This window comes from Bactrocera tryoni, chromosome 4, assembly GCF_016617805.1.
Source record: "Bactrocera tryoni isolate S06 chromosome 4, CSIRO_BtryS06_freeze2, whole genome shotgun sequence".
In the NCBI taxonomy this organism is placed as follows: domain Eukaryota; kingdom Metazoa; phylum Arthropoda; class Insecta; order Diptera; family Tephritidae; genus Bactrocera; species Bactrocera tryoni.
The window spans coordinates 75,909,386-75,930,309 of record NC_052502.1 but is presented as its reverse complement, the minus strand read 5'-3'; the positions used below and the strand labels follow the sequence as shown (position 1 = coordinate 75,930,309).

Below are 20,924 nucleotides of genomic sequence, written 5' to 3'. Positions count from 1 at the left end.
AACAGCAATAAAAGCAATGTCTTGAAATTGTTGTAGTTGCAGGGCCGCATTCCTCTCCTTGGTATAGACTTGCGGTCACTGTTGTTGCTGTTGTCTTCCCCTTTGTGGTATTTGGTGTTGTTGTTTTCTGTTACTGCTGCTATCAATTATGCTTGTTTTTGTTGTCGCCGTCGCTATTTGTGGGTCTTTTAGCGCGCTTGTTTGTGGCACGTTCCCTTGCCGGCACCAACACCACCACCATTAACAGCTGGTCGGTCGAGCGCACAATGCAAGGAGTAGCAGCTAGTCGACAACAAATAAAACAATGGCTCCGCCGCTAAGACCGTTGCAATAGAAAATTTACGCTTTCGTTAATGGAACCCCTCGTCTGCAGGCGCGCTGTCTTCAGCAACGTAATCATCCAGCCCAGAGCATGTATTCAGGATACTTGCCTTCTCGTAGTGGTGGTTTTCTTTCCCTTGTCTGTTGTTTAATTTCAAATTTGAAAAATACTCGCGCTCTCGGCAACGCGTACGTCTTACGTATGTTGGCTCTTTTTTCCTTTCAGCTCTTGCGCTCGTCGCAGCATATTTTTTGTTTTGCTTTTTTTTGTTATTTTCTGATGGCGGACTCAACATTCTTGCAAATGTTGTCGCAACTGGTTAACCAATGCATAGTATATACTGGTGGTTAGCTGTGTGGATCTTTGGTGTCTCGATCGTTTGCGGGTTTGGCCGATGATTCCTATCTTTCCAATCGTTTCAGTATGAGATTTTGATTTCATCGCTCTAAGCTACATATTTACATATGTATGTACATAAGTACTTACGAGTGTTTGTGTTATCATATTCAGCGGTTTGTGACTCTCAGCGCGATTTTGCGTTCTTAGTCCATTGAGCGTGAATGCCTCAAACTAGTATTTCTTGTAGTTGCTTTGTATTTGACGATCTAAGCGTGTGTCGATTTTGTATACTCTTTCAAAATGCTTGCGGGTGCGCTGTTTACAAACGAAGTTACATTCTCTTAATGAAGTCGTCGTTGGAGCTTTTAGCGCCAACGAAAAATAATAGTTGTTTTACTCTAAATATGTGTGTGTTTACTCCTTTATTTTACATTCATAATTGTTCGACACAACGATGCCAAATACGAGCTTTATTCGATTACGTATCTTCCTATTATTCTTTACTGACGTAAAAACCGCTTAGGCGGTTATAGCCGAGTTAATAACAGCGCGCCAATGGTTTCTTCTTTTCGTAAGGTGGCGACAATTGGAGATTCCAAGCGAAGCCAGGTCCTTTTCCACCTGATCCCTCCAACGGAGTGGTGGTCTTCCTCTTCCTCTGCTTCCCCGGCGGGTACCGCGTCGAATGCTTTCAGAGCTGGAGTGTTTTCGTCCATTCGGGCGCCATGACTGCTATCTTTTAATTCGCTGAACTATATCAATAGCGTCGTATATCTCAAATAGCTCATCGTTCCATCGAATGCGATATTCGCCGTAGCCAAAGCGCAAATGACCATAAATCTTCCCCAGAACCTTTCTCTCGAAAACTCGCCGTTTTGTTTTTGTTCGTCGAGAGAAGACTATACTTCTTAATTGCCTACTTAGTCCGAAGTAGCAGCTGTTGGCAAGAGATATTCTGCGTTGGACTACGAGGCTGAAGTTGTTGGAACCAGCATCAACACCAATAACAACGATTACGGATCTACAGAAGTCAAAAATGGGGCGTCTTTCAATAATGAGGGCGGAAGAAGTATTTATGACATATCATGTAAGAAATCTATTCACAGATTCGACTGAGTTAGATTTTTATGGGCTTTACTATATCCATGTCGCCGTATATCTCATACAGTTCGTGGTTATATTTTCTTCGGTACTCAACACTCACGCTCAGTGCTTTCTCATCATGTTGTTGTTTAGGGCGAGAATGATAAAATTGCCTACTGATATCAAAGAAGCAACCGCTGCCAAGAGTTATTCAGAACTTGACATCCAGGCTTTGACTGTTGTTTCCGAGAAAGACGAGTTCGTCTATACGCCACTATACTAGAAAGTACTGCGCTGATGTTGTTGTTGTTTTTACGGATTTCTAAGCCCCGTTATAATGGTAAGGACAAGCTAATTTGTCGTCGACGTCATCCAACGGTAGGCCCAAGAAAAGTGTTGTTTCGACAGGGTCGGGCCAAAGGAGTGTCAGATGTGTGAAGTTTGTGGGGCATGCAAATAAGTGGCCAGTGTCTCTCGCAACAACTCGAGCTTTGGTGATTGCAAGGATGATTTCTGCGAAAGCACCCCTGCAGGAACTGACGGCTTTGTAATTATGATCTATGACGGCAATGGTCCTGTTAGAATAGAAAATACCACTGCGGTCGAAATTGGTGGCGTGAATCACTTTGAAGAAGACGAACGAGAGTCAATCACGTTGTCTAAAACCTCGTCTGGTATAGAATGACTGGCAGAGAACTTTACCGATCTTGACGGAGATGGTAGTTGTGCTCAACGACTTTATGAATAATCGCATGAATTTCGCCTGTATATACACGAATTAGCCAATTAGGTTTTGAGATATCGATCTGAAATTTAGCTATCGTCCTTTTCTCTCCAAGAATCTGTTAATATGTCGGAACCATAAGATATAGCTGTCATTAGAATTGAACGATCAAAATAAACTCCTTGTATGGAAAACTTTATTAACGAGATATGTTCACGAAATTTGACGTAGATTATAGTCCAAGGCAACGCTAGAATCTCCGAACAAATTATTCAGATCGGAATACTATAGCATGTAACTGCCATACGCGATCAAAATCAAGTTCTTATATGAAAACTTTTTTATTTGTGAAGGATATTATATGTTAGCTTCAGTGTAGCTGAAGTATTCTTGTTTTTGTTTTTTATTTGAGACATAAAAGTGAAAAGGCAGGTCTTCTTCACCTTTAAAATAGAAGTAAACTTTATTTTTCAACACAATGTGACACCGTTTATTATATGTATGTATGTAATCTTATATATGTATATATTTTTTCCTTTCTAATATTATTTTAGTACTTTTTATACATATTTTTAGTAATGTTTTTATTTAAAATATTCTTTTATGGAAACTTCCCATTCTGTTTTTAGTGAAAATTCTTGCCTTCATTCATATTCCGCTTGTTTATTGTATTTTCATTATAAACTTGCATGTGTTTGTATATAATGCTTGATGTATACACACTTGCTGTATACATATACATATGTACGTGTACTACATATGTATGTATATGTAGCTAAGTATTTTTGTTAGCTAATAATAGTAGAATTGATATACATAGTTAGTTGATAATTATAAAAGAACATAAGATACACAATAACATTCTTAAATAATCAGAATTAATCAATCAAAGTGTACTTTTTTGTATCATAAAATTTCTTTCATATAATCATAGTAGTTGCACATAGTTATGGTTATGTATGTGTGTATGTATTTTGTAGGCTTTAAAATTTTCTGGCCACATTTTCCCTTTTAAGCCTGAATTATATAATTTTTTTGGTTAGATTCTTATGCCGAAATAAATTTGTTCAACTACTTATTTTCATAAACATTATTTGGGTAATTTGGAACCCGGAATTGCTAAAATAAACATTCATACTTTTGTCGAAGGGCACCTATTTCCACAGCGCACCTTATTAATAATAAAATGTTGGGGGGAAAAGATGTTAAGTAATGGAATAATTAAAACAACTGGAATATTAATGCAATATATTATTTAATGCCTTTTTACACTATATGCGTTTAACAGTCAAATTCATAATAAATAACTGCATATTGAGATTTTTTTTAATAACTCGAAACTTTTTTTAGATAGCAAATTGTATTTATTTAATTTAATAGTTTTTTTTACATTGTTAATTTCTGCTTTTAAACTTATTCTTGAAAAGATAACGTTTTAATTTTGTTTTTGCATAAATTCTTTTATATTGTTTTTTCTTTTTTATTATTATTTTTTAATTATTTAGATCATATATTTTTTATTTTATTTTTCTATTATTTATTTACCTTTTTCCGTTTAATTTTTTCTTTTCTTTTATTTAATATTACCGAATTAATTTCAAAAGAAAAATATTCTTTTATTTTGCATTTATTTGTTTCCCTACGACAGTTACGTGTGTTCAAAATTTATTTTAAGAGAAATATTTATAAAAATTTCATAACGTATTTTTACCAACATTTAAACAATCTTTTTAGAATTTAATTCAGTTGCTATGAATTTGACTATTAAACGCTTTGAAATCGTAATTTACCAAAGTTTAATAAAAATTATATGTAAATTACTTTATATATCCTTTGTTTACTTGTTTCTATTTTAATAATTATTTTTCTTCTATACCCTCTTATTTCATACTTTCCATGTTTACTTTAGTGTCGCTTTTACTTTTGGTATACATTTTTTTTTTGTAATTTCACGAAATATTGCCGCAGTCCCAAAGTACTTTTTTTTTTGTAATTTCTCATGTTTCATATAGGTTATTTGCTGGGACAATAGTAATTCACTTAGTAATTTTTGTTTAGGGTAAAGCGAAGGGGTTTGTATCTAGGCCATCTAGTTAGCAGCAGCAACAGCAGTTGTATTTTGTTTTTGTTGTTCATTTCGTGTTTTTATTAAATAAAAATTTCAAATTAAGGATGTTAACTTAAAGATAATTGGTTAAGTGACAATAACCGCTCAACAGCAGCATTTATGTCGCCAAAAGTAGCAATTAGCGCTGCAAAAAATTAAAAAAAAAAAATTAATTAGACATATAAGTATATAGAAAAAAGTATTTGTAACATAAACTACTTAATTTCTTAACTCACCTTGCAAGTTGGCCTCCCGATTGGCGAAACCCATAGCCGCCAGTTGCTCCAGTTGTGACTGATAGCGCACCTCAGGCGGCTGCGTGTTGTCAGCCTGCATGCCTACGCCGTTCAACATGCGTGATACAAAGTCGTTGAAGAGTTGAGCATTCGGTCCGCCGCCAGGTGCCGTAGCGGGACGATTGGTATCGCCACCGCCGCTCGTGGTGTTTGTAGTTGAGGTTGTTGTACCGGTGGAACTTTCTGTATTGCCAGGTGCTGGTGGTGGTATACCTAAAGAACCGACCAGACCGGGCGCCGCCGAACGTAATTGCTCCATGCCTTGCTGTATTTGCATAATTGCATTTAATGCTTCGGGATTGGTCAACATATTCTGTACTTCGGGATTTTGCATTTGATTAAGGAACTGCGGCATCATTTGACGCACCTGATCTTGCAGTTGGGGATTATTAGCCATTAGGGGGCTGGTGCTGAGCAGACGTGAAGCCATATCTGGATCCTGTGCCATTGCGTCCATCATGGAGCGCGTATAAGGTGCATTTAACAGATTTTGCATTAACGATGGATTTTCAGACATTTGTTGCATAAGACTCTGCATGGCGGGCGTGTTAAGCACGCCGCGTGGCGGCAGATCTGGATTGGCACCAGACGCAGCACCACCACTACCAGACGTACCACTAGTATTACCGGTACCGCCCCACGGATTTGGTAGTGGTTGACGATTCTCCGTGCCTTGCTGCGGATTTATGCCGCCTAAAAGTCAAATTGAAAAATATTAGCATAAAATGTATGAATGTCAAGTGATTTTGTCAATGGTTACACATACCGCCAGAACTGTCCATTAGACCGGAAAATGGATTGCGTGTGAAAGAATCGCTTGCTGCATTCAACATGGGCTCTTGTATATCGCGGTAAATACGTTGAAGCGCATTGTAACCGCCAGGCACCGATTCCAAATTCGACATTGCACGGTCATGCGAACGCATCAACTCTTGCAACATAGATGGATTGCGTGCTAACTCCATAGTTTGACGAAGCAATTCTGGATTATTTAGCATATGCGATATTTCAGGATTGCGCTGCATTAAGTCCTGCATTTGCGGGTTCGAGGTGAAAAGAGTGCGCATTATCTCTGGATTATTCATCATTTGTTGTACTAGTGGGTTATCAAGTACTGAGCGCAACATGTCACCGTTGTTTAACAATTCACTTTGCATGCGAGCTTGCAAATCCATAAAAGACCCAGTGCCTGCGCCCAATGCTTCCATACCAGCCAATCCACCTAGTTGGTTAAGACCAAACGGTGTTTGACGTACATCAGCGGCTGGACGAGCGGCAGGTTCTGCTGCCCTTGTAGGTGCTTTGATGACCAAATGAACTGTTAGACCGTCTTTAATGTTGTGAGTCTTTAATGTATCGGTGTCTTTCATAATTTTGCCAGCAAAAATTAGTACCAGCTGTTCGGGTTCAGAGTCGAATTTCTGCGCCACAAGTTGTTTGAACTAAAAAAATATTTTTATGATGATTATTGCGCCATAGAAATTAATCATTACTATCGATTATACACGTCATAGATATTAACAGTTTGTTTTTATAATAAACCCGACTATTAACTACATTTGGGATTTCGCACCACGGCAACGGCTGATACTGAACGGACACTTAATCAGCAACCAATATTAGAAACAAAAAGCAAGCAAATATAACGATGAAAATTAAAATCAAAACAAAATTATGTATGCGGTTGCGCCACCTCGTCTACAACTACATTGTTTTGAGTGGTGCAATCATCAATTTCACAAAATTTGTGCATTCTGACAATATGCCACATCTTTGCGCCAATCACCTGCCAACACGCAAACAAAAGCGACGAGAACATGTACTCATGTAATGCAATAAAACTCAATAAGTGTCACATGAGAGTTACATGCAGGTATAACGGCTGGCTTTCGAGAAGTCAGCTAAAAAAATATTTAGCTTAAATGTAAGCTCAAAGTACACTCACGTCCTTAATTCCAGAATCTTCATCCACCTCGATTGTTTTCTTCTCCTTCGGTGTTTTAACGTTGACAACGATACGCTTGCTATTACCTCCTTCTGCCATTTTTGTTTAGTTTTTGAAAGGTTTTGTAATGAATTTTTTTCTCAATTTACTTCGATATTAGTTTTAACAAATTTCGAGTTTTTTATTTAGCAAAAATGCTGCAAGAATTTTCATAGATTGAAAAATTTTGTCAATTAAAAACTAATTCGTCACTTTCGTATAACACACACACGGAATGAAAAAAATTAACGAAACAGAGTCGCATTTCGTTTGACGATGCCTACCCGATTGGAAAACGTAGAGTTGTATTGGCCAATCAAGTGTTGTAAAATATGCAAAAAAAAAAAATATATTTTTATATATTTAAAAATTGTTTAAACTAAATATTTATAAAAGTTTATTAAGTTATATTTAATTTTTTTATTGCAACTTTTAAAACAAACACATAAATACACCCATACAGCTTGTTGATGTTAAGAAAATGTACGTTGAAATATTTTAATAACCTGTTAGATAAAAAAAAAAATAATTTTTGTTTGGTTTTAATAGTAAACTAAAAAAAATGTTATAAATATTCATTAAATAACAAATAACATCTCAAAGTGATATTTATCAAATATTTCACCGATACTAAATGAGTAATCGATAACTGAATGTCAATTGCAAATATTCCGTCACTTTTCCCTGAACATACCCGTCTATTGACAGTAATTTATTTACAACAATGTGTTAAGCGGTATATTTTATTCTCGCACGTGTGCTTTAGGAATTTTTTGTTAAAGTAACATTTTGGCGAATAGTATTTGTTATTCCTCAATTTAATGGGTTCCACCCGTTTGTTTGTGGCTAATTTGCCACCTAATGCAACTGAGAAAGAACTCAATGAAGTTTTTCAGGATTACGGCATAGTTGAACGCGTTGAATTGAAAACCAAGGAGAACCCATTTGAACCAGAGAACGTGAAAGTGTTAGCGTTTGTAACGCTACAAATTCATCCCAATAATGTAAACAATTGTATGGACTCTCATGAACATTATCTCTAAATAATTTAATTACTTTAAAATTTCGATTGCAGGTGTTGATGCGCTTAATTGGGTAAAAATTCAAGGGGCTAAAATCAAAGTTTCCGTGGCAAAGGAATCGTTTTTGGAACGACTAAAACGTGAACGCGAAGAAGCTGAAAAAGACAAAACAGCTGATACAAAAGTCACTTGGAATGAAGAGCAAACAGAAGCTGTGTTGCCGCGCAGCACTGAGAATACGCGCAAAAAATTTACGGAGGAAGATTTGACGGCGTTGGAAAATGACGACGAAATCGCAGCAGACTTGTTAATAAGCAAAAAGCGTGCAGCTACGTCATTGTACAATGGAAAGGTAAGAAATACAAATATACTAGGATTGAATATTAATGCGTTATGTATTATCTAGATTGTAATACAAAACTACGATACGGCGCCGTTACATATCATCGAGGGAGTGAAAAAGAAAAAAAAGAAGCCGGATGGAACGGAAACTATTTCGGAACAGAAGCGTAAGGAATCGCAAAATAAAATGACAAAGCAATACAAAGAAAAGAAATCCGTCATACAGCAGGCGCTTTCCGGCATGGTATTGAATAAACACATTTTGTTTGCCAAATTGAATTAACAAATCCAATAATTGCAGGATGCACCTAAATTAAATAAAATCAAATTTAGCGATGCCGAGGAGGAGGATGAGTCAACAAGTCCGAATGAATTAAAACTTAAATCCAAAACAAACATTTTTGGCTCTGATGGAGAAGATGATAATGAAGCTGGTGAACAGCTTCAACTAAAACCAGAACTTTTTGGTAAAAAAGGCGCTAAGCTCATAGAATTGCAAAGCAAACAAAGTCTAGATCCACGTTTCCGCATTGATGCCAAATTTGTCGAAGATGATGAAGAAGAAGATCAGCAACAATCGGATACAGGTGCCCGAACTGGGAAAACTAATAACAAAGCAAGCGGCGAAGTAAACGAGCGTAGTTGGCAAATGGGCATATTGGAACAGGTTGTGGGCACCAAAATCGACACCACCGACAATGCGCAAAAAGCTGCGCGTAAGAAGCGCATGCTGCGCTATGATCCATCCAAAGAAGAGCATCAAAAACTGCTACGCACCAGCAACAAAGAAACACAACCAGCGCCCGACGCAGAAGCACAAACAACGGCGGGTAAGAAGAAACAAAAGAAAAAACAAGCAGAAAGTGAAGAGACCACTGTTGCCGATGCAGGACCAGAAGTCTCAAAAGAGGTTTTCTACGTGGTCACCGATACGCTGGCAGAATCGCTCAAAACGCGCGGTGATGGTTTCAGCTTGCTGAATATGTTCGGCAGCGCAGAGGTGCAAGACAAGCGTGCTGGTGAGCTGAAAAAAGTATCCGATGCGAAGATATTAGTGAATAAACTGGACAAGAATGCGTTAAATCCTTTCAAATATGACTCCTCATCAGAAGAAGAAGGTGAAAACGAGCCACCGAAGCAAACTACGACAGACGGCGGCGCGCAAAAGAAGTCTAAGCAGCAAAATAAAATTTTGTTGGAAAGCTTCTTCATACCCAGAAACGATGCGCGATTGAAAGGTAAAGCACGTAAATTTATTTGTAAACAATATTTCAATAGCATAACGCTTTTTCTTTTGTAGAAGGCGCTAAATTTTTCCACTATGAGAAGAAGGACGCAGCAGAGGAGGACTATGAAGCTGTGCGCAATCGTTTGAAACTTTTAATTAGAAGTAAAATTAATAAAACTAAGAAAAATTTGGTTGCCAATAGTGGCGTTGGTGGGGTGGGTCGCAAAAGACGAATAAAAGGACGCCATTGAATTGGCAACATTTGAAAAAATTGCGTACTTTTATTTCATATTAGCTACATGCATGCACGTTGTTAATTTCGTTGACGCGCGCGTTCTCTGCCAGCGTCAGCGCAAAATTTCATTTGTCACCTGCACGCAAATGTACTAGGCGCCCATAACCGTGCAGAAGGTGGCTGGCAAATTTGCTTAGCCGTGTCGCGAACCATCTACTATGAGTGCGGCCACCAACCATTACTGCAGCCACGACAACAACCATTTAGCGATGGGTCACACTATTATCGCAGCAATTTGCCAAACCGTGGCAATTATTGCGGCGGCAATATATTGCTGCTATTCGGCAATACGCAGTGCAAAATGCTTATCTTTTAGTGGTGGAATTTGTTTTAATAATTTATTTGGCATTGTTTTTAATTCTTTTAAGGAATTTGACATTATTTTCCAATTCTTTTAATGAATTTAAATAATTATAATGAAGATAGCTGTGTATTGATCTAAAATAATGAAAAAATGTAATTTTCTTATTTTTCTTTTTGCAAATTTGTATATGCACGCATATCTTCTATGGCATGTAATTAATTAAAAAAAATTGAATTATACAAAGAGCGTTGCCATAATTTTACAGCATGAAAAATTTCTTTAAAATTTTGCAAAGAAAAAATTTCAAATATACATATTTGCTATGAAATTTGCGCGCAATAGTTTAAGAAGTTTCACTTCTCACTCTTATTGTGAATTTAAATTTTATGCAGCTAAATGCGTATTACAATGTGACATTTTCTTATTTTTATCAATGCATACACTTATTTCGTATTTTAATAAAATACAATGGCACATAAGTTACAAATTGTAGCAAAATAATATGAGTATTTAAAAGTTTCCGCTCATCCAAGATATTAAAATAGTTAAGTAAATTTTTGGCAACATTTCAAATAAATTGAAATAGCAGCCTATACTTACGACTACACTTATAAAATAATTAAGCACAAAATTCTGTATATAAATATGTGTACGTGTGTGTAAGTCTACATGGAAATATTTAAATAGTAAAAACTTGCCCTTACTGAGTATTACACTAAATTAGTTACAACAAAAAATATTTAATTAAGAAAAAAATAAATTAGAAAAATAAAAATCTCATCGCATTTGTTCTTTGGCTCCGCTAGCGCTTTGGGCTTGCTCCTTTTGGCTTGACTTACTTAAATCTATTTCGCTTACTCCGCTAAATGACTGGTTTTGTTTGGTGTTGCTGTTAAGGCACATAATTTCGCTGAGGTCGCCAAAGCGTCTCACTACTTGCTTTCCGCTGGCTTTCTGCCCGCCAGCGTCTCAATGGCCACTACTGTGCGCTCAAATAAGGCTAGCAGTCGCTCTTCGCGCGCGTCCATGCGCCGCAGCAGTTCCTCGTCGCGCTTCTCGCGCCGTTTTAAGTACTCGATCAGTTCGTAGTTTGTGCTGTCACCGCCATCGGTGGATGTAGAGAGTTTGCGCTTGCTTTTCGCAGACCCGCCAATGCCATCACCGCCGATAACGCTGCTGCAATCGGAAATGTTATCGGTGTCGACTATGACGTCCGGGTGCAGGATGTTGTGGTCGATGCTGTGAGGATAGTAGTTTTGGGAACTGAAAGGTAGTGAATTAGTATTTTTCGTTAATGAAAAATAAAAATTCGATAAATATTATAAAATAAATAGCTAATGGTTTTAGGAATTAAAAGGTAGTTAAATATGAATATGAAAAAACTATAATTACCGATAATTTGTACAATCAATGATTATTCATAATTTTATAAGCTATATTTATCGATAATTGATATTTTTAAATCAATATTTATCGATAAATTGTATAATAAATAATTATCGAAAATTTTACAATCGATAAATTGTTTGATAATTAAAAATAATTATCGATATTTTTACAATCGATAATTATCGGCAATTTGTATGCTGGTATACATATGTACATACATATGTAATATATGTATGTACATATATTTATTTAATTTGGCAAAAAAGTTTAGATTTTTGGATTAACAATTATTTGTGTATGCCGAATATCGATAACAATTATACAAACATATATCTCGACTATACATAAGCCATAGAAGAAATATTTTTAAAATTAATTAATCTAAGATAACAAACCGTTATATGTACATATATCGTATTATTTCATATTAGCAAATAAAGATATCGATTATTGTTAAACATATTAATCGCATAATTGATATCGATATCTTTTAAAGCGTGAATATCTCAGCCGCGGATTTAAATGCAGGAGCATTAATAAGATCGACTGAAACGTGACTCAAATACCGATAACAATTTGCATGGAATGTGTTTTTTGATATAAATCGTTAAAAATAGATTAATTTCAATATTTCATCTGGTTTCGATATAAGCTTTAGAAAAGTGGTTAGTGGTTGAAGAGTTTTATTTCTACAGATAAGATTAATCGATTGGTACGATATTCAAATAACGATAATTTATGGAGTGAGGTTTTTGAGATAAAGCTTTTAAAATGAGTTTTGGAATAGAGGTATTCGTTTTATTCCCTTAAATTAATAAATATAGCTTGATGCATAGAAGTATGAGAGATATCGATCAGTAAAATAATGTTATCGATTTTTCGTTTTTAGATTAAGATAAAGGTTCTTTAATAAACGTTTAGTGCTTACCCATTGTAATTCGTCTGCATTAATTGTATATCATCTGGGTTGAATTCCCCGTCGGACATAGGCTCAGACCTACAAATAAACGAACAATTCAAGAAATATTCATATTTCCAATAAAAAGGTTTAACTCACTTCATGGAGATATTGTTTTCGCCATTGGTCAAAGCCATTGACCCACCGCCATTGCATTCCTTATCGAAGTGCGGTCGCAGCACATCCTTAATGCCATTGGTGGTATGTGGCGTCAACAAGCTGTTCACACCGCCCACACCCACACCACCACCACCTGTTGCACCCCCAACGCCATTGGGTATCTCCGCACCACCATTCAAGGGCAGCGCACCATTTAACTCGGGCGCATGTGGTGCCGCGCTGCAATTGCCGTTCTCCATGCTAACAACACTTTCGTTAGCCGCACTTTCGCGCATTTCCTGCTCCTTCTGCATGGCCGCATTCATTGCTACCGCCGCCGCCGCAGCTGCTGCAGCCGCTGCTGCGCTTGCACCACCGGGCAAATGCATAGGCGGACCATCGTCATATAGACCCATACCACCGCCCAAACCGTCGCCCAGCTGCGCTTCCACAAAGTGGTTGGGCAGAAAGCGTTCCATTTTGCTGTTGTTGCTGCTGGAATCAGTGGAGAGGCTTTGCAGGAGACTATGTTGCATGACCGCAGCCGCTTCTTTACCCAAATACGCCACACCCAGCTCAGCAGCCTGACGCCGGCGCTGATAGTAGGACAGTTCTTTGTGACTCTTCGCTATCAAAGCCAAGCGTTTGCCATTCGCCGAACCCCAGCACTCGCCGCGCTGCTCCTCGATCTCTTTGAAAAGAAACATGTAAGGCCAATTGCGACGCACATGGCGTTCGGGATTCTTCTTCAGTTGTGTGTAGATCTTTTTCAAATTCTCATAACGATTGCAGCACTGTTTGGCGGAGCGTTTGCGCGCACTAAAGCGATTCAGCACTTCGGCGACCATTTCCCAAACGCTGGCGTGATTCTTGCGATTTGATTGGAAGGCGCTTTGTATGCGCTCCGATTTGACGATATTCAGCAGCGCGATCGATTCCGGCACATTGAAGTAGCTTTCGGGAGTGCGCGGCGCGCGATGATGGTGGTAGCTGCTGCCATTGCTGTTGCTGCTGCTGTTGTGGGTGTGGTTACTGTTGGCATTACCGTTCCCATTACCATTGCCATTGCTAAGAGGTGTCGAAGGCGGTTTGGTATCCTGAAAGAATAAAAAATCAGTAAAAAATTAGTAAGTTTTGCAGGGAGAATTATAGAGATAGTGTGTCCTACGTAAAAAGTGCAAATAGAGCTATCTAGAACGAGGTGCTCAAGAGCTTCCAGCTCCTTGTCAGAAAAGCGGCAGTTTGTACAAGAGGCTATACCCAGGTTAAACAGTTTTCGCAGTCACATGTTTGGAACGAATCGGCCTCCCAGGAACATCAGGAGAACATTTCTTCAACGCGTCGATGAAGTCGACAAAAACACCAAACCCCATTTCGGAGATAACCAATATCCGATAGGCACTGAAACGCCGTTCACAGTGGAACTGTTAACACCTTCATTGACTCACTCCCAGAGAAAGGTGAGAGTGGTGTACTTGGAGTCAAAACACCATCCATCACAGAAAAAGAGCTCGAGTTGCCGCGTGAAATAAGAGTGACCCTAGCGCAGCTTCGTTCTGGGTGCTGTAGGAAGTTAAACTCCTACTTATCCAGAATTGACCCCGACATACAAAACTTATGTCTTGCAGGCAATGAGTCCCCGCATGACACTGATCACCTCTTTGCATGCCCAATGACACCAACTCACTTAAAAACTCTCTCCTTGTGGTCCGCCCTACCTTTCCTGGGCCGAACCTTAAGTGAATTCGACGACAGCTAACACATTACTCCCCCAAACAGGGTTTAGATTACGATGCTATCTCCTAGAAAAAAACCTATATACAAATATACATATGTATGTACATATGTAAATATTTCCCATATTCGTCCACCTCACTCTCGATGAGTCAAGACCGCTGCTGGCTTGGCCATTTCGATACATAGCACCATATTCTATTCATATTCTATTTTATGGCAGTTAAAGTGAATAGAACACAATTTTGAGCAGCTAAAAATGAGTAATGTTATTTTTATACACAACATTTACATACATATGTATGTACCTATGCACATGTGTATGTAAGTATGTATGTATATGTAGACGTGTCCATTATACGATTGCAATTGTAATAGCTGTATCTTCATTCGTTTACCAAGAAGATGAGTCAAGCGAAAGATTTAAAAGAAAAATCGTTCAAGAAGATTTCGCGCAACGCTGCGCGGAAAAGCGCATGAGCAGAGAAAATAAGAAAGCTTTATGGCAATCGCATGAAATGAAATTACAACGGTAAACAAAAAGTGAACGCGTTTATGGAATCGTTGAATCGCTTGCGATCGACAAGGTGCGCACTATTCAAAGCGCCGCCGATCGTAATATACATTTATGTACATATGTATGTATGTACCTACTTGTGGTATATGTACATATGTACATACAGATATGGGTACGGATGAAGAATGTCCATATGTGGCGGAAATAAATCTGGTACCGTTCTGATTACATAGACCAGACTATCTTGGACGAACGAACTTTGGTGATTCGTTTAGCAGCTTTTTGCACCAGTAGGCTAACTTTTAATATTCGTAGACGCGACTGATGGGTTTTCTCTGTACTAATGTTAAGTTACGAGTTTTTGAGAGAAAGGTTCTGCGGAAAATTTATGGTTCTTTGCGCGTTGGCCACGGCGAATAGCGCATTCGATGGAACGATGAGCTGTATGAGATAAACGACGAAATTGGCATACTTCAGCGAATGAAGAGACATCGGCGGCGTTGGCTAGGTTACGTCGTAAGTATGGTCAAAAAAACTCCAGCTCTGAAGGTAATTGACGCAATATCCGCCAGGGTAAGCAGAGGAAGAGAAAGATCTCCACTCCGTTAGAAAGACCAGGTGGAGAAGGACCTGGCTTCGCTTGGAATTTCCAATTGGCGTCACGTTACGAAAAGAAGAAACGACTGGCGCGCTTAACTCAGCTATAATCGCGTAAGGAGTGTCTATGACAGTAAATAAGAAGAATATCGGTCTTATGTATGTATGTACATACGTCTTGTAAATATACATATGTATACGCTAGTCGGAAAGGGCGAAGCTTCTAAGCAGTGGGTCAGCTTACGAAAGATGAATAGTGCTCCGAAAGTGTTTCAGATGAAAATGGGCGTGTTAGCAAGCCTTCGAGGCATTTAAAATCAGTGCCCTTGGGAAGACTCGACTGTCCGGATTTCTCTGTACTGAAGTATATAGGTTAGTAAGATTGATTTAGTCCTTGAGTAGCGCTAGGTTGCAGATTTTAAACAAATTGGTTAGATTACGAAGACTATGGGTGAAATTTAACACATTTAACCTTTCGGCTTTGAACTGTCACCAACCAACAACCATTGCCAGACGAAATATGTCCCACTTCTAAAAAGATTCCTAAAGACTGTAATCATTTTTTAAAATACCGAGACGTACATACATACATATATGAGAATCGTCCTAACCCCATCGAAATAGGAGTTTTTTTTTAATCTACCACTAGATGAATAAGAAAGTTATAGACCAAATATTTCAGCTCTTAGCAGTTTTAAGTGCCCTAGAACTGTACGTCCTTACTTTATAGTTTTTAGAAATTTTCGAGTAATCTTAATCAACAAAATGCTATATTTACTCGTTTGATAGATTTTTCCTTGCCGGCTTTTTTTAAACACTTTTAAAAGTTATATGCTCATAGATTTAGAACTGAGGTTATATGTATATGTATGTATGCATATTTCCATATGTATTATTCATGTTTACGTGACTGATCTTTCTTTAACCTGCATACATAGTATCCACAGATTCTCCCTCTCCCAATCGTAATACAGTTAAATTTATTGAGGTTTTTAAGTGCAGAAGACACTTGAGTTGGAATGTCAGTGGTATAACATCTGCTTTAGACATACAGACATACAAATATACAGTGGTACATGAAAATATACAGATGATATGTAAATGCCATTACTTTCATATGTGTTTAAACTACGTTAAGTAAATATATTTACCCATACATACATACACATATAGGCACTTAGAACGTCTGGTAGAGCGATCTTAGAGATGTGTTGCATTCTTATTATTCTTGTTATTGTTTTTTGTTCATTATTATAAAAATAGTCAGAGATTTCAAGAAGACAACGCAAGGCTTTCATAGGCCTACAAAAGTAGTATATGTAATACATATATATATATACATACATAAATATAAAGCAACGAGTAAAAATAGTATGCGTTTCTATGAGACGATACTAACCCACATACACAACAACAGTGCTCGCAAAAAAAACGAGCATAACGCCGCCATATACATACATACATATATATGTACATACATGCTGCTCCTGGAAAATTCTAAAAGTCTCTTACTTCGACAGAATTAGAAAGCTATTCAAGCAAACATTATATTATTCATAAAATAATCAGTTTTTAGGTGGTAACACGGTTCAGTGTTTTATTTTTTAAGCTGCAAAAACCGACTACGTAACCTTACTTTGGCACGAAAACTGCCAAGGCTGGGTACGAATTCTTCGGACTCTCTATAATGAATAGTTTTCAGACTGAAGTACATTGTGGAAGATAGATAGGTAGGTAGGTACAGTGGCTGTCTAACGACGCACCTAGACCTTTAGGTGCCCATTGTAATACCACCGGAACTAAAGTTCTCTCAGTCTATTAGCTCCTCTCTGATTCATCACGTGGCTCTGATAAAGTTCATCAGTATGAAAAGTTTTATCTGTGCAACCTCTGAAACGTCGTCAAGCAACTTTCGACCAATAGTTGCTATTCTTTTCTTATGATATATAGACTCTTACATTCGCATAGAAAATGGTTTGTAGTCTCCTCCTTTTCTGCCTCCTAATCGCTTCTACAATAGTCGTTATATGACATTCTTAGTCCACTGGCACGTCCCGCTATTAGACAGTGACCTGTTAGCACTCATCGGTCCATATTCCATTAATGCTACGTTCGCCTGCTTGTTGAGCAAGTCAGAGAATTGATTCTACTGAGGCTCAGCTATGTTTATAACATATGTATTTGTTGATTGAATTTCTGCGGAGTCTTATTGTAGTGTAGTACCTGTTCTGCTCCTAGGTTTTAGAGCCCATTGCAGATGTAATTTTGGGAGATAGCCCTTGTTGTCACAAGCATTGAAGTCGTCACGGAAGGCATTCTCCGGAATAGCCTTGAGAGCCGAGGTGCATGCTGCTTGGATCCTCTTTCATAGGCCTTTTCAGGCAAGGAAACAAAAACAAGTCCGCTGGCCACATCTGGGCTGCAGGGCGGCTGCGGAAGCGTTGGGATACTGGAATTGGTTAGGTAGCTGTTCACAAGAAAGGCGGTGTGAGCCGGGGAGTTGTCGTGGTGCAACTTCCAAACGGCCAACTTGTCGGACCCGATTGACACTTAGTTTAAGTCTCTTGAGGCGTTCCACGTAAAACTTGGCGTTGATGGTTTGTACAGGAAGAACAAATTCACGGTGGACGATGCGGAATGAGTCCTATTACTTTCCGGACAAACCCTGTATATTGGAAGTAGCAGTACGATTTCAACGATATCAGCCAAAGTGTCCAATAATATTGTCTTTATGCCAACAGTAAGTAGCCAGTGACTTTCGTAAGCTTTGTTTCCATAATTACAATAAAAATTATTTATTTTCTTCATGACTTTGTTAGTGTAAATACTACGCAAAACTGTTAAAAAAATTAAACGAGTATGTACACATGTAATATCGCTTTGTTGCAGGCAAATCCAACCGGCAATGCGAAAGATCGTTGTTGCACGATCACTCAAAATGCGTTCCCATATCTCAAAGCTGCCTAGCTACTGGCTGCAGGCTGCTGGCTGTCTGTCTCTTTGCCCGGTTGTTTCAGTTGTTTCGGGCCATAGCCAATACAGCGGCTGTGGGGATTAATCGCCCCTCGCCACAGCTGCCGTCAACTTCCCCAAAACACTCACCAACCCAGCTAACTAACGATCACTCACTGATTTGTGTGTGTGTGTTTGCTCGCTGAATGGTGCTTTACGGTATCGCCGTATGCACATTTAGTACGTTCTTTTGGTATACACGTACTCATTATACCGTTGTACGGTGAAATGTATGGTAGTACGAGCGTTTTTTCTCTATACTATATATCGGGTATATGTGTAGTTATATTTATAGAAAAACTTATGTGTGTAGCAACATCACGATCATATAGCGCAATATTCATACATACAAATGTATGCATGTAGAAATGTGAGTGTACGGTAGATACGTGTCGGTATATCGATCGCGTAGAGCAATACTTAAAAATAACTTACCATTTAGTAATTTAACAAAGCAGAGAAAGAACTCTGTTGTTGCCAGCTTTTCTACCCCGAAACATACAAAATCAAAGCGATTATTTTCAAAAAGATTGTATGTACATAAGTATGTATGTATGTATGGATGTAAGTAGTAGCTGAGTTATAAAATACAACCGTGTACAGCTAGAACACGCAGAAATGGCGGCCAAGGAGTTCAATGAGATTGATTATTCGCGTCACTAGAAACGTAAATACTAACTGTGAGAAATTTATGGTATCAAAGATACCAAAAAAGCAGCTTCAGTTGGCAAAGAAGCTTCAGAAATACCGAGAAAATAACCAGATATACATAGAAACATGAGGCTAAGATCAAAAATTTATGATATTCAATTGTATGTATGTAAGTATGTACATAATATGTATAACGGATACAGCTTCAGCTAGAGTTGACGATGCAGAAAGACCGTGAAAATAATCATAGAAGATCACGAACATAAGATCGTCACAATCGAAAATTTATGATCACAAAATTATCACTGAGGCAGCTTCGGCTAATTCGAAAAAGGGCCAGGTATATAACTAGTCGAAGCCAAATGAAGATAGTAAGATCGCAGCGATCGAAAATCGGTTCACACTGATATCTGCCACACACTGATAAGTGGAAGACTGTCAAATCACTACACCTAATTTTTGACCTGAAAATACTATTTATAGTAATAGACACTCCCTTTCAAATTTCGAAAACAAACCAACAGCTTTGTTAGTACTGATCACTAAGCAAAACGCCTCTCTGAAGAAAAAAGATAACGCGGAGCATAGAAAACTTTCCTTTGCTGGATGTTGAGAGAGTAAAATAAAAATACCCAGATTTACTATACTATTCTTTACTATTCTTTAAAATATTGGGTTGTTCACTAAGTAATTTCGTTTGATGGTATCACTGAACAGCTGAGCTGATAAAGTTAGGCTTGCTTCTAAAATTTTTTTTTAAATATTTTAGAATAGTTTTCGTTTGCTGCCCTATTGAAGATGATATCTAGCGTAAATATGCAGTTCAAGCTAGGCGGAAATTACGTGCATATGTATGTGGTTTGTACGAAGAATATTAGTTGACCGAACACAATAACAAAATTGGTTTTCAATATTCTGTTCTGGCAATTTTGATCTTTGCGATGCACCACGTCCTGGAAGGCCTCTTGAAGCCGATTTGCATAAAATAAAGCCGTTCGATGCAAATCATCGAATAACAATGCGAGAGATGGCTGATAGTTTAAATTTGTCTAACGCGACCGTTCACAAGCACAAGAAACGTCTAGGATTAATTTCGAAGCTTGAAGTATGGGTGGTTCCACATGTTCTTAATCTCAACAGAATTATACGAAACCTTTTACAAGTTTGTTGACTCGCCAAAAGCTTTTGGGAATTGAATGGGATTTGCTGCCACGCCCACCATATTTTTCGAACTATTACTTGTTCCAGTCTCTGAGAACAATCTAAAAACGGAGTGATCCTCAAATGATCGGATTAGCACTTTTTCTCTCCAACCAACATTTATTGCCTTTATACTATATGTATGCATATATGTACATACATATGTATGCCAAAATCATACATACATATGTATGTACATATTCTACCACAATTCGCAGTTAAAATTAGTTTGTGCCAGCGTTTGTTGTAATTCTGCAACTGAAGGCCGTCATCCAGCCAGCTAGAAGCAAAAGCCAAAGATCATACAAATGAAATAGAAGAATTAAACATCAATGTATCAAAAAAGCAGACGGCTTATCAATTTTAGTACCGTTATTTTTTCCATCGTATGCACATACATACATATATAATTCTTAAATTTCCTCACGTTGTGATTAGTCGAATATGGACTCGCATAGCGTTAAATAGACGTAAGTTAGTACATATGTATGTAGTGCCGACTGATAGCGGTAGCTGACGGTGATCTTTGGTGACCCCGTCTACTAACAATGTTACGATTGTCTATACAATGTTGCCAGCTTAGCAAATGATCAATACGATTGGCTGACTGTTTGTATTAAAATTATAAATTATAACATATTTATGTACATATGTATGTATGTAAATGTATGCATGTTTGTATGTCTGGACGGGTAAGACTGTTGGAAAAAGTATACGAGTA

General features: G+C 37.9%; 3 protein-coding genes across 5 annotated transcripts in view; 1 reads left to right on the top strand and 2 right to left on the bottom strand.

Annotated features, from left to right (window-relative positions):
• Positions 1 to 4,309: 4,309 nt before the first annotated feature.
• Positions 4,310 to 7,093, bottom strand: LOC120775043 (ubiquilin-1). The gene is made up of 4 exons (XM_040105019.1): positions 6,817 to 7,093; positions 5,638 to 6,313; positions 4,812 to 5,564; positions 4,310 to 4,720 (listed from the first exon to the last, which is right to left on the bottom strand). Exons 1-4 carry the CDS (start codon positions 6,913 to 6,915, stop codon positions 4,644 to 4,646), a joined length of 1,605 nt encoding a protein of 534 aa, XP_039960953.1. The 5' UTR covers positions 6,916 to 7,093; the 3' UTR covers positions 4,310 to 4,643.
• Positions 7,094 to 7,539: 446 nt separating this feature from the next.
• Positions 7,540 to 9,718, top strand: LOC120775579 (probable RNA-binding protein CG14230). Its single transcript, XM_040105816.1, has 5 exons — positions 7,540 to 7,869; positions 7,931 to 8,229; positions 8,284 to 8,463; positions 8,521 to 9,457; positions 9,520 to 9,718. The coding sequence occupies exons 1-5, from the start codon at positions 7,677 to 7,679 to the stop codon at positions 9,696 to 9,698; spliced, it is 1,788 nt and encodes a 595-aa protein (XP_039961750.1). The 5' UTR covers positions 7,540 to 7,676; the 3' UTR covers positions 9,699 to 9,718.
• Positions 9,719 to 10,373: 655 nt separating this feature from the next.
• The window catches only part of LOC120774150, a 58,465-nt gene continuing 47,914 nt past the window's right edge, over positions 10,374 to 20,924 (bottom strand). For all 3 annotated transcript variants that reach the window (XM_040103557.1, XM_040103556.1, XM_040103558.1), the window contains 3 exons: positions 12,493 to 13,589; positions 12,364 to 12,432; positions 10,374 to 11,309 (listed from right to left, as the gene is read on the bottom strand). In XM_040103557.1, the coding sequence (XP_039959491.1) occupies positions 10,979 to 11,309; positions 12,364 to 12,432; positions 12,493 to 13,589 (1,497 nt within the window). In that variant the 3' untranslated portion in view covers positions 10,374 to 10,978. The remainder of the gene's footprint in view (positions 11,310 to 12,363; positions 12,433 to 12,492; positions 13,590 to 20,924) is intronic.